Genomic DNA, 11,811 nt, shown 5'->3' with positions numbered 1-11,811 from the left:
AAATAAATAAGAAAATAAGAAAGAAAATATTAAAAATATTAAAAAAATAAAAGAAATAAAAATATTATATAAATTTACCAAACGTGTTTCTGTTTTATTTTTTATTCCCGAACAAGTTTACCAAACGCGTTTTTGTTCAAAAATTGTTCCCCGGAATGTAAACACTTTTTTCTATTTCTATTCCGGCACTTTGGTCTCTGGCCCTCGCTTTCTCTAAGTCAGCCATAGGAGCAGCACGGTAGATCGTCATCTATTATGTCTTTTGGCCCCAGTACAAAGATGGTAGAGATGCATCAATGTGGTTTCGTTCATTCTTTGCTGCATATCGAAGTACTAGTGAAGATTTTGTAGTTGTTTCTTTTTGTTTTCTGTGAAGATACCGCAGCCACTGCGGATCAGTGAGGTCAAAAAAGAGATTTGTTGTTCTGGTTGTTTGTAAATTCTGCTCTTGATGGTGTGTGTTTGTCTGTCTTCCTGCTCAAGATGCCATACGGATATCATGTTTTTCTGGGGCGATAAATTGTTGAGGGCATTGGGATTATTCAGTTGATGTCCGAACATACGATTAAAAACTCTAGTAACTTTGTATTATGTTCTCATGCGTGTAGGGAATAGTTGTGTAAATTGAATTTCTAATGAAGGCGAAGCCCCGTTTGCATTTTTCTTATACTTTTGGCGGGTATTAATAATAAGGGGTGATGAGGTGATGAAAGCTACCGTGCACTTTTTTCGCCAATGATGATAAGCTTATTGGAGATATAATGCTTCTCACGGAAGTTAAGCTTGTGTTACATGGTGTATAGCTATATTTCAACATAAGGAGCGATAGTTCTTGAATAAAGGGAAACTCTTAATTTAAGTTCTGGCCATGATCAGACATGAGCTAATCTAATTCCATTTTGACAGTGGGCGTCCCAGTAGACCACTTTCCTGCTCTTTGAAAAGGAACAAAGATGCAATCATAGACTGTGGTCCTCAAGGATTTGACAATAGCAAACGACTGATATCTTTGACTCTTGGAAATTGTGATCCATTTTCTCTAAAACTTTCTAGAAACTTCATCAAAGATTTGAGCTAGAAAAGTAAAAAAAATCCTTAAAAAATCTAGCTTAGGTGGCAAAAGAAAAGTATAGAAGATAGAAGTCTCTAGAAGATGAATAGATAAACTACAATCTAGAATTCCTAGATGAAGTTTCTGGAAGAAAGAGGAAAATGTCCAGCATGTAAGAGAAGTCTAGAAAAATTCAGCATTGAAGAAAAATCTAGAATGTACTCAAAGTCGGTAGATATGGCGGTGATTCACGCCTATAAATATGCTTGTACTTGATCATTTGAGAAGGGTGAGAGGTCCACCTTGTGTGAGAAAACCCTCCACCATGAGAGGTTTTAGACCTCCACCACCAATCTTCATCAAACTATTTTGTTCAATTAATGAAACTATTTTCCCCAATATCTTATGTCCTTTATCTTTCAATTATCATATCTTGTCCATTGTCCATCCTCTACAAAATATATCATACACTTACACACATCACAAACCAAAAACTACAACTAGCACGCAGCGCACACATCCAATTTTTTTTTAACACTATCAAACCCTTGATATAAGAGTTGCAATATCCAAGCACCACCGGTTAAATACGAAGTTGCACAGCGAAGGAGAACAAAGAAACAAAGAAGGAGAATAACAGAGACAAAAGAAAGAATCGAGAGCGAAAAAGAGGTGGAATTACCACTATAAGAACCGATGATGAGTGAAAAAGTAAACAAAAACCCAAAACATAAGGCATCTACGATAGACCTGAACACTGAATTTAAATAAGCAGTAAGAGTTCGACCTAAACAAAATAGCAGTAAGAGCTGCCGTAAAAAAATAAGGAAGCATTTGTAAGAGTCAACGGCATGGACCATGAAAAGCACTTCGCAGTGCTTCTTCTTGAGCTTCTCCAGGCAAGGGGAGTTCTCAACAGCCTTCTTGCTCTGGCGGGTGATGTATCAGTGATATAGTCCTTGAGGCTGGTCCCACTCTTGGTGGAGTGGCACCGCAGTAACTCAGCAAGCCTCGTCTTGCTCTGCGAATCCTCGTGAATACCGAGCTTGAGGTTCTTAGAGAATGCCTTGTAGAACTTGTTGTAGTCTTCCTTGCTCCCCGCAATTTCAAAGAAGAGCTCGATGCATTTCTTGACAAGATTTTTCCTAATGACCTGAGGATCTTGTTTTGCTGTAGTGTTTCTCTTGAAATGTTGAGCGAAGGCCAGAGAAGGCGAGCGCCAGAGGCAGAGATCGAGAATTTGAATTAATGAGAGGGAGAGAAAGCTTGGCCGGGTCCGTTTTCTTCTTCAGAGAAGGAAGGAGAGAGGATACAGGAGAGAGTGAAATAAACGTGTGCAAGCTAGCGTATGCAGGTCTAGCGACAGGGGAAAGGAAAAAAAAAATTGTTTTGGGCGAGAAGTCCGCTCGTCCCTGGTCTCCAGCGGCCCCTCCCCCTCCACGTGACGCTTGATGATTGGTCCGAGATCATGCTGATTTGGCGGTCCGGACCACCTAATATTTTCTCCTTACTTTCACCTAATTCCTTTCCGCCAGCTACTCTGCACGGTCACCGCCACGTCCTATCAATGAAACGCTACATCATTTCATTGGAAGCAGACCTGAAGCCAAAGGTCGAAACTTTTTCTCTTCTACCTTTCAAATTCCTTTCGCCATGGCACCAATCGCTCGAGCTTCAAGCCTTCAATCTTCTCTCCTAGTCGTCTGGAAATGCACCGTTGCTCGGTACACCAGTCTCCGGCCCTATCCAATCCCTCGTTTGAACTTTTTTTTTCAAAAATAAATTAGAAAACGTATGAATTTTTTGAAGCATCGTGATTTTTCTTGGAACGTAAATTATTATATAAAAACGTGATTTATTATTTAAATATCCTAACACTCCTTCTCACGTTTAGTCATTAAGCATGGAAATTTTTTTCAAACTTTGATATCATGTAAAATTTAGTGGGATCACTATCAATTATTTTAAAAACTTAAACTATTAGACGAATGCGTGATTTATTATTTAAATATTTCATCAATTTTATAAAGAGTCTCCATTGGATTACAAGTCGTAATATAGAAAACAAGATCTAAATCCATGCGAGAATGTGTAATTTATTATTTAAATATTCTATCAATTTCATAAAGAGTCTCCATTGGATTAAAAGTCGTAATATAGAAAACAATATCTAAATAAAGATGCATATGCTGGAAAGCGGCTTGACAATCGTTTCCGAGGTGTACCTAACCCGCCTGCCCACACTTCATCTACCACGGTCACATTGTTGAGTTCCATCATGTACACGCAGCATATAGTGCTTCATTTATAATAACAGCATGATCGCCATATGGACTACAGTTTACATAGACTCTAGTTTACTCATGTTTCCGAACTTTAAGGAATTCATACATCCTCCATAAAGAGCGGTAAAATATAATAGCACATCTTTTACCGGTACGATGACATCGAGAATCATATAACTTTCGAGTGGCACGGCTCAAATGGATCGACACGCACGACGGGGTAGCACACGAGCGGCTTAGCCATCTCTGCCGCGAATCCCGGCCCTTGGCTCAAGTCGACGGCCCCCTCTCCCTCCATCATCCACCAGTTGAAGCACTGAACCAGCGATCCGACGGCCGCGTGAACCACCAACATCGCAAGCGACGCCCCCGCGCACCCTCGCCGCCCGCTCCCGAACGGCAGGTACCTGAAGTTTTGGCCCTTGAACTCCATCTGATGCTCCCCGATCTTCTCGTCGGAGCTCTCCAGGAACCTCTCCGGCGCGAACTCGTCGGGGTCCGTCCACATCTCCGGGTCCCTCATGATCGCGTAGATGTTGACTATGACCCTGGATCTGGCCTCCACGAGGTAACCGTTGACCGAGCAGTCTTTTCCACATTGCCGGAGGATTATGGGCGCCGACGGGTGGAGCCTCAGGGTCTCTTTGACAACGGCGCGGAGGTAGGGCAAGTTCGGGATGTCCGACTCTCTGACTAGCCTAGTCGGCCCGACGACGGAGTTGATCTCGTCCTGTAGCTTCTTGTAGGCTTCCGGACGGTTGATGAGCTCCGCCATGGCCCATTGTGTGGCCACCGACGTGGTATCCGTGCCAGCCATGAAGATATCCTGCCCGTCGGAGGCATGAAAAGCGATAGCGTTAGACATGTACATGAACTGTCATATATAACGTTCTAAAGCAGGGAGAAGGATACGATAAACATCAAAGATCGTGTACGGTGCTTAATACCAATAGTTTTTTTCAAATCACTTAAGTGTTATTTAAAAAAAAAAATCACTTAAGTGCTAAATCCGATTTAGGTCACCGAAAATCTGACGTGACTACATTTTATTAATTTCTTAGTCCCATATGGCTCGTAATTGTACAGTTAGTATATAACTCATAAACGACATCATCTAAAAGTTGGTAATATTGATAATTTGAGTGCCAAATTCTATTCAAAGTGATTACTTCAATGCTAATCGTTGTTAAAAAAAGATCACTTTAGTGCTAAACACGTCACTTGAAAATGTCACATGGACTAGGTTTTTTAAATAATATGCCAAGTCATATAAAATTTTTAATTATAAAAGCCATCTATTATTTTTTTTGCCGAAATTTCTCGCCGTTGGTAGCAATTAAATGATTTGGCGAAAAATTTTAATACTAAAGTGAGCATTGTATACAACTTTTAACACTTAGTGTCCTTCTGTTGTTTTAAACATATAGTTTGTAATCTGTGCACACAAATATTTTCTAGCATACTATACTTTTGAACCATAATATTTATTTGCTATCAAACAATTTAATGAAAATTAATATTATATATATGTATATTTTTTTTAAGGTGTAATTGGTGTCATCTCATTGTCATCTATGCCTAATGAGAAAATAACACGTACTTACCGGCAAAGTGAGTATGGACATAATTATCACGCACTCACCAGCAAAAAGGACTTCATTTCATCCCTAGTTATCTTCATTTCAGCAGTTGGATCGTTGTGGGTCTCCAACAAGACGTCCATGAGATCCTTCCTCTCTGCAACCGATCCATCGTTTAGCTTCTCTTCATGCTCCTTCATTACCCTCTCGACCATCCGGTCGAATTCCCACAGCACCGCCTCGAGCTTCTTCCCGTTCCTGGAAAAATCGAGCCACCTGAGAGGCCCCAGCACATCGCCAACGCTCAGCTTCCCGGCAAGCTCCATACACGCCTTCACGGGCTCGTGGATCTCCTTCGCGTCATTCTCAGTTCCCGAGCACCGCGTACTCATCACCACCCAGCAGATCATGTTGTTCGAGAATGTCGTCAGCTCCTTGCTCAGGTCCGATGCCTTCCCTGCTCTTGCGCTCGCGATCACCGACTTGACGAGCCTCTGGACCTCCTCCTCACGGACGTCGAGGAACCTCTCGTGCTGAGGGACGCCAAGGAGCCCCGTCATGCACAGCTTCTTCATGAACCGCCAGTAGTCGCCGTACGGAGACATGATGAAGCGCGATCCCCTGTAGATGAAGTGATCCGATGACCCAGACTCGGGCCTGGATGAGAAGTTGAGCTCTTGGGTTTTGAGCATCTCCCTCGCCACGGAGGCACTGGAAGCGACGACGCACGAGGACGCCCCGAGGCGGAGGCGCATGAGGGGGCCGTGGTTGCGGGCGAGTCCTTGCAAGGATTTGGTGAGGACGGGGCCGATCAAGTGGAGGTGGCCAAGGAAGGGGAGAGAGAGAGGGGTCGGCGGAGGCGGGACCTTGGAGCGAGGCCTGAGCTTGAAGCATGCTTTGATGAGGGAGTGGACTAGGAGCGCGGCGAGGAACCACACGAGGAAGAGGAAGCAGTAGAAGACGTCATTTGCACTGACTATGGCCATGAGGGAATATGAAAGTTTGTAGATTTGAGAGAGAGAGATTATTTGGGGTTTGAAAGAAGAAAGTTAGTGGTGATATATAAGATGCAGCAATGCAAACTGTGAAATCAAATAGCTCATTTTTCTTTGAGGAATAATTGTATAACAGTATTCAATTTAATAGGAGAATAATAGTATGTTTTAAGCCAAAAAAAAAACTCAACAACAGATAAATATTATCGAAAAATGATTCAGCGACAGTTTTTAATCTATTCTTGATCATTAAAAATTAAATAATAAATAAATATAAATTATTGTGGGCCCACTCTTTCAATAATTTATGACTCACTATAAATTGTTATTTTCACAAGGATAATGATGGGGTGACAAGAGTAACAGTGCTCCCCCAATCACAAGATTTTTCATGGAAACTAGACAACTTATTTGTCCAGTTTCCTTGAGGAATCTGTGAATCCCACTCAATGGGATTCTTTAGATAAAACAATAGATTAAATAAAATAGAAAATAGAAAAATCTTAGGGAATTGAAAAGAGCTTTATTGAAAGCATTATCAACATGAAATATTTTAAATTCCACGTAGAAAGATTAGTTGAAACATTTTTGTTATAAGATAAATAAATTTAGGATTTCTATTAACAACATCATTATGTAAAACAATTTTCACACTTGCAGTTGTGAAAAAATATATATATTCATCATTTAACAAAATGAAAACAATTACCAAAATTAACAGTTGGATCCTTATTCGTACAACTTAAAGCATCAATAAATTCAACTTAAGTCAAAGCAATCCAAGTTAACTCAAAAACCAAAATCATGATCAATTTGCAACTATCCAAGATTGAAATTTATTAAAAAATTTATAGTATATTGAAGTTGTTTGATTAAATTTTTTGCCTCACTTCCCTTTTTTATATTTTGTATGGCCCAACTTTTTCACCATGCTAGCCAAATTTCAATTTAACATATCTTAACTAGATAAGTATATATTGTGTCTAAGTTTTACAAATGCCACAATGAGACTCGTTGTAGTGTAAAAAAAAATTCACTTGTTCAATAATGTTTTGGTATCTCATTAAATTAGTGAAGTACGCGTGTGGGTTACTAATATGACTTTCATTATATCAATAATATGTGAATTTTTTTTCTGTTGACCGAGGAACCGTCGGAAATCACCCTTCGAGGATCACACGACCCTCCAGTACCCGGTGGCACCGTCAGGCCTCATCGCAAGCCGCTATTTAGACGTAAACCTCGGGGGAGGCTAGCCCAGGACCCCAACACCCCCCACTTCTAACACTTTAACAACAAGAGGGTTCAAACCCTCAACTTCTGCGATGAGGGAGAGAACTCACACTTTAGCAATATGTGAAAATGTTATTGCGAGTACAATGAAAGAATTTAGTTTTACATTTAAAAATTTATTCAAAGCTGTTATAAAAAAGTTCACAAGCAAAAAGTATATTTCCTTTTTGTTAATTTCATTGTCTATTTGAAAAAAGAATATTGTCCAAAATTTGAGAAATTTTGTCAAGATTCTTTCTAAAATTTGCTACATGTCCATTTTATAATTCCGGATGCCAATATCTCTCCAATGGTCATTTGTGGTTAAAAAGGCACCATTATTCATGGAGAATAACGGTGCCGTCAACCTAGCAATGTCCTTTTCATAGTAACTCAAAAATCGTTATACTAGTAAAGCCCATTATTAATTGCTATAGGCTTTACTTCTTTAAAAGTCTATAGTTCTCAATAGATTGTTACTTTTACAATAGCTCAAAAATTATTATGTTAACAAAGCCCTCTTTCTTTTGACAAGAGCGATGCTACACATATCCATCACTAGGTTACATAATTGAGATACTGCTCTTATGTTATAGGCGAAAAATCATAGTCAAAGAATCAAGTCTTCCTGGAAGGTGGTCCAGTATGAACTAACTGTGTGGTCCTATTTCACCTAAAACAATCAAATGCCTTTCTCCCAGAAAAGTCGATTTTCGATTTTTCTAATCTTGGACAAGAAGACAAATGGTAAGGATTTTAAATGTACAAATAAGGAGAATAATCGTTGTTAATAATGTATATGATACATGAATAATAAAGAAATGCCAAAAAGTAAGGAACAATAAGAGCGAACCTTTACGGCGAGTGTGATGTGACTTTAACTAGCCTATAGGTGGTTGATTACAAATAATTATGGAGGAATTACATGTACGGCGTGACTCCTCTTTTTTAGGAACACTTATCTACAATAAATTACAATTCCCGAAATCACGAGCTCTACTATTTGACGATGACATCTTTGCATCAACATTCTTGTAGATCTTCATTCCACTCACCCTATATTCTCCTCCAACACTTACGATGAGTTTATTTCACTAAAAACTTAGGAAAATAATTTTCGACAAAAATTGTTAATTCTCATTTATTTGATAATTTAAGGCAAGTAATATCCTTTTTGTTAAAAGAGAAAGTCATTTTCCCTCGATTTAAACTTATTGTTTTTGGTCAATGGAATTCATTTTACCATAAATCAATTAATTTTCCATCATCCAAACACCGACAAATCAAAAAATGATTTTCCAGAAATAATTTTTTTTTCAAATAAACGTATCCTTATTCACGGTCCATAACTTTGTCAATGGCTTCATCAATCCACTCTCGGGGCTTCCTGTCAACCAAACTCCATTAGTCGGCTAAAAGAGTAGGCTATCTTTTGGAGCTAATCGATCACATTAGGCGGTGATTACTTAATAATAACTAGATTGAATATCTTCTTCCTTGACAGTACTGCCTAAAGAAATAAATTGCAAATATAATGACGTTGATGCACGATGCTTCCCAAGACGTGACCATGTAACCAGACTATTGGTATCTAAAGAACACTGCATCTTATGCTTAAGAGAATGCCAAGCATAGCGTCAAATTAAGCTTTAAGTGCGATCTGATGGGTTATAGTAATAGATCATATGACAAACCACTCGTTTCACGTGAAATGGTTGTTAGGCTTTACCAAGTTCAAAGACTGACACCCAACCAAACATCACACGATCCTAATTAAACTATAGAAGTAGTTAGTCTAAAACAAAGAATGCTTCTGTCCTTTATCGTTCACTTCATACTAAGACCGGATCAATTTGATGGATTATACAATCTACCTGCTCAAGAGCGACAAGGTTGTCGTGAGGCATCTAGTACTCGGCTCCATAAGTGGAATCTTTGTTGGTGGTCGACTCTCGTGGTTCCGTCATTGTGACCGGCTAAAGATTCACCAATGAAACTAAACGAGAAAAGGCACCGGTCTTGCCGCTGCGCCGAAACAGATGAGGATGATCATGTTGCTGCGAGTAGTTAAACTTCTCCTCGTCGAAACTTAGCTTTCTTTGTGCAATCAAGTACATGGACTGGATTGGGGAAAAGTGTCAAAAAAGTCTTGAACTTATTATATTGATGTCTATTTAGTCCTAAATCTTATAATGGTGTCAATTTAGGCCAGGGTAGCCTTGCCCGGCATCGCCAGGCAAGGGTTGGCCTCATTAGGCCAAATTCGACAAGGTTGGCCTTGCCACGGCCTAGTGAGGCTAGTCCACTTGGCCATCACTTGTGGCTGGTGGCCGGTCATCGCCAAAAGAAAGAAGAAGAAATGAGAGAAAAGAAAAAGAAAGAAAATAAATAAAAATTGAAAAAAATAAAAAAATTGAAAAATTATGAAAATATTATTACAAATTATCCACGTCAACAATATCTGGCCAAAATTAGTTAGAATGACTGAATTGGCATTAATTTAAGACATTCAGGACTAAATTAGGACTAGCTCAAAATGTTTAGAATTAAATTGACACCATTAAAAGGTTTAAGACTAAATTAGTACTATGTAAAAAGGTTTAGGATTAAATTGATACAAATACAATAGATTTATGACTTTTTTTAACACTTTTCTTGATTGGATCGGTACATATATATAAATTTATTTTATTTTTAAGTTTCAACTTTTCACATCAAAACCCTAGTTTCCTCTTCGTCTCTCTCTATCTCTCGCCTCCCTCTCACTCTCGCTTTAAATCGCCTTTGAGCTCGTCACTCCTCTGTCACTCTCACTATCGGTGGCTTTGGCCTCCAACCTCATCACTTGCTCTCAAGTCTCACACCTCTTCCGAATTTGGGACATTTTGACCAGTTTGAATTTTTTAGAATCAGTCCTTAGTGAGTAGTTCTTGGTTCTAGGGTGGAAGCCGCTTGCCCTGAAACCAATCATCACTAATTAGTGAAAGGGCTAGTAAGATCACTTAAAAGGGGGTGAATAGGTGATAAAGAAATTTTTACGAAACTTCAGAATAATTTGCTAGCTATAAAAACAGTAGTAAACCGTTATATAAAGCTGTAAATTGAAATAAGGAGTTTAAGGGAAAGAGAATAGAGACACGATGTTTATAGTGGTTCGATTTAGATCAAGCCTACGTCCACTCTCCCGTACTAAAAGCCCATTGGCTAGATTTCACTAAAGATCAAAAGAGATGTTACAGTCTTACGTCCTTGACTTTACAGTGTAGAGACTCTATTACACTTTTTCAAAGTCTCACAAGTGTTTGATTTCTCTTTTGAATACAAATAAAGCTCTACAATTGAATAAGCAAAGAACTAAGAGTTTCAGACTTTGGAATTCTTCTTTCACGCACACACTTGAATAACTTGAGTGTCTTCCTTATACACTCCTTCATGCCTTCACAACCGTTGGCACTTTTCAAATGAGTTCTTCCAATCTACCCGTTGGACAGAATCAATCAAGGAGATCTCGAGTTATTTAAGGAGTGTGATGATGGCCCACCAATCATGCTCACCCATACAATCAGTATCTAGGTTTCCATAAGTAGAACCTTTTAAGTATAATTCGTCTTTCAACGAATCTGATTATCCGAATTGATTCCAATAAGAATAACTGATCTCGATGTGCTATCTTCAGTCGTAAGATCTTCTACAAACCATACAAACTAAATCTTTCAAGATAAAATTTGTCTAGATAAGTCTTCTCTTCGTCGGTCTGGAAACTGTCAATAGGATAGATTTTGAGTCTTGAGTTTTGTGGTCTTCAGACTTTAACGATAGGGTCTAGAGTTCGTTAGACTTTAACACTTGAGTTTGGAAATCTTCAGACTAGACTGATGGAAACGTTTGTCAAATTTAAAACAATAATTAAGTTTTCTCCAATAATCTCCTCCTCTTTGATGATGATAAAACTTTCCTGCAGATTTTAAAACTTTTGTTCTGCAAAACAAAACTTAAGCAATACATGATAGCTCATGAAAATAAGATAATTAAGACATGGATAGCATCAATTATGCAACCATAGGAAATATGTTAATCTTGCAAGATAACTATCCATCCACAATTAGTATTTCAGGCTAAGTTATTGCAAGCATCAAAAGTTCAAATCACGACAACAGTCAAGCAATCCAGATCCAAAGTCAAAAGTCTACAACCAAACAAAAATACCAAAGACAAAAAGTTTAAAAGTCATAAAGATCATTAAAAGTAAAGGCAAATCTGCACTTCTCCCCCTTTTTGTCAGCAGCAAAAAATGGAGAATAAGCAAAAGAGTTGTATGAAAAGAGTGGTGTGAAAATCATGACTATTTTGGCAAGCGAACAAGCTGTAATTCCTCCATAGAGCTCACTGTCTTCTCAAGCTTTCCAATAGTCTCCTTAAACTGCTGTAAATCTTCACCCTTCACAGTATCTTGCACTTGATTCTTCAGGGTGAGTAACTGTTCTTGCAATGAAACTGAAGTAGCCAAAAAAAGCCTTTTTGAGATCTTTTATCTCATACTCCAAACTATATTGACTCTTCTTTAAATCCAACAAGACATCCATTATTCGTGAGAAGTCCACTGAATGTGCTAGTTCAACACTAGGTCC

At 38.7% G+C, this 11,811-nt stretch overlaps 1 protein-coding gene across 1 annotated transcript; it reads right to left on the bottom strand.

Moving 5' to 3' along the window:
* Window positions 1–3,300: 3,300 nt before the first annotated feature.
* LOC104425477 (3,9-dihydroxypterocarpan 6A-monooxygenase) lies at window positions 3,301–5,934 on the bottom strand. Its single transcript, XM_010038163.3, has 2 exons — window positions 4,979–5,934; window positions 3,301–4,162 (listed from the first exon to the last, which is right to left on the bottom strand). Exons 1-2 carry the CDS (start codon window positions 5,900–5,902, stop codon window positions 3,506–3,508), a joined length of 1,581 nt encoding a protein of 526 aa, XP_010036465.2. The 5' UTR covers window positions 5,903–5,934; the 3' UTR covers window positions 3,301–3,505.
* Window positions 5,935–11,811: the final 5,877 nt, after the last annotated feature.

The sequence above is a fragment of the Eucalyptus grandis genome, chromosome 11 (genome assembly GCF_016545825.1).
Source record: "Eucalyptus grandis isolate ANBG69807.140 chromosome 11, ASM1654582v1, whole genome shotgun sequence".
In the NCBI taxonomy this organism is placed as follows: Eukaryota; Viridiplantae; Streptophyta; class Magnoliopsida; order Myrtales; family Myrtaceae; genus Eucalyptus; species Eucalyptus grandis.
The sequence above is the reverse complement of the archived record's forward strand: the minus strand, read 5'-3'. Positions and strand labels throughout refer to the sequence as shown.

Coding starts and splice junctions, on each gene's coding strand:
- LOC104425477 (XM_010038163.3), bottom strand. CDS start 5,902: ATGGCCATAGTCAGTGCAAATGACGTCTTCTACTGCTTCCTCTTCCTC. Junction 4,163..4,978: donor AAATGAAGTCCTTTTTGCTG/GTGAGTGCGTGA, acceptor TCCGACGGGCAG/GATATCTTCATGGCTGGCAC.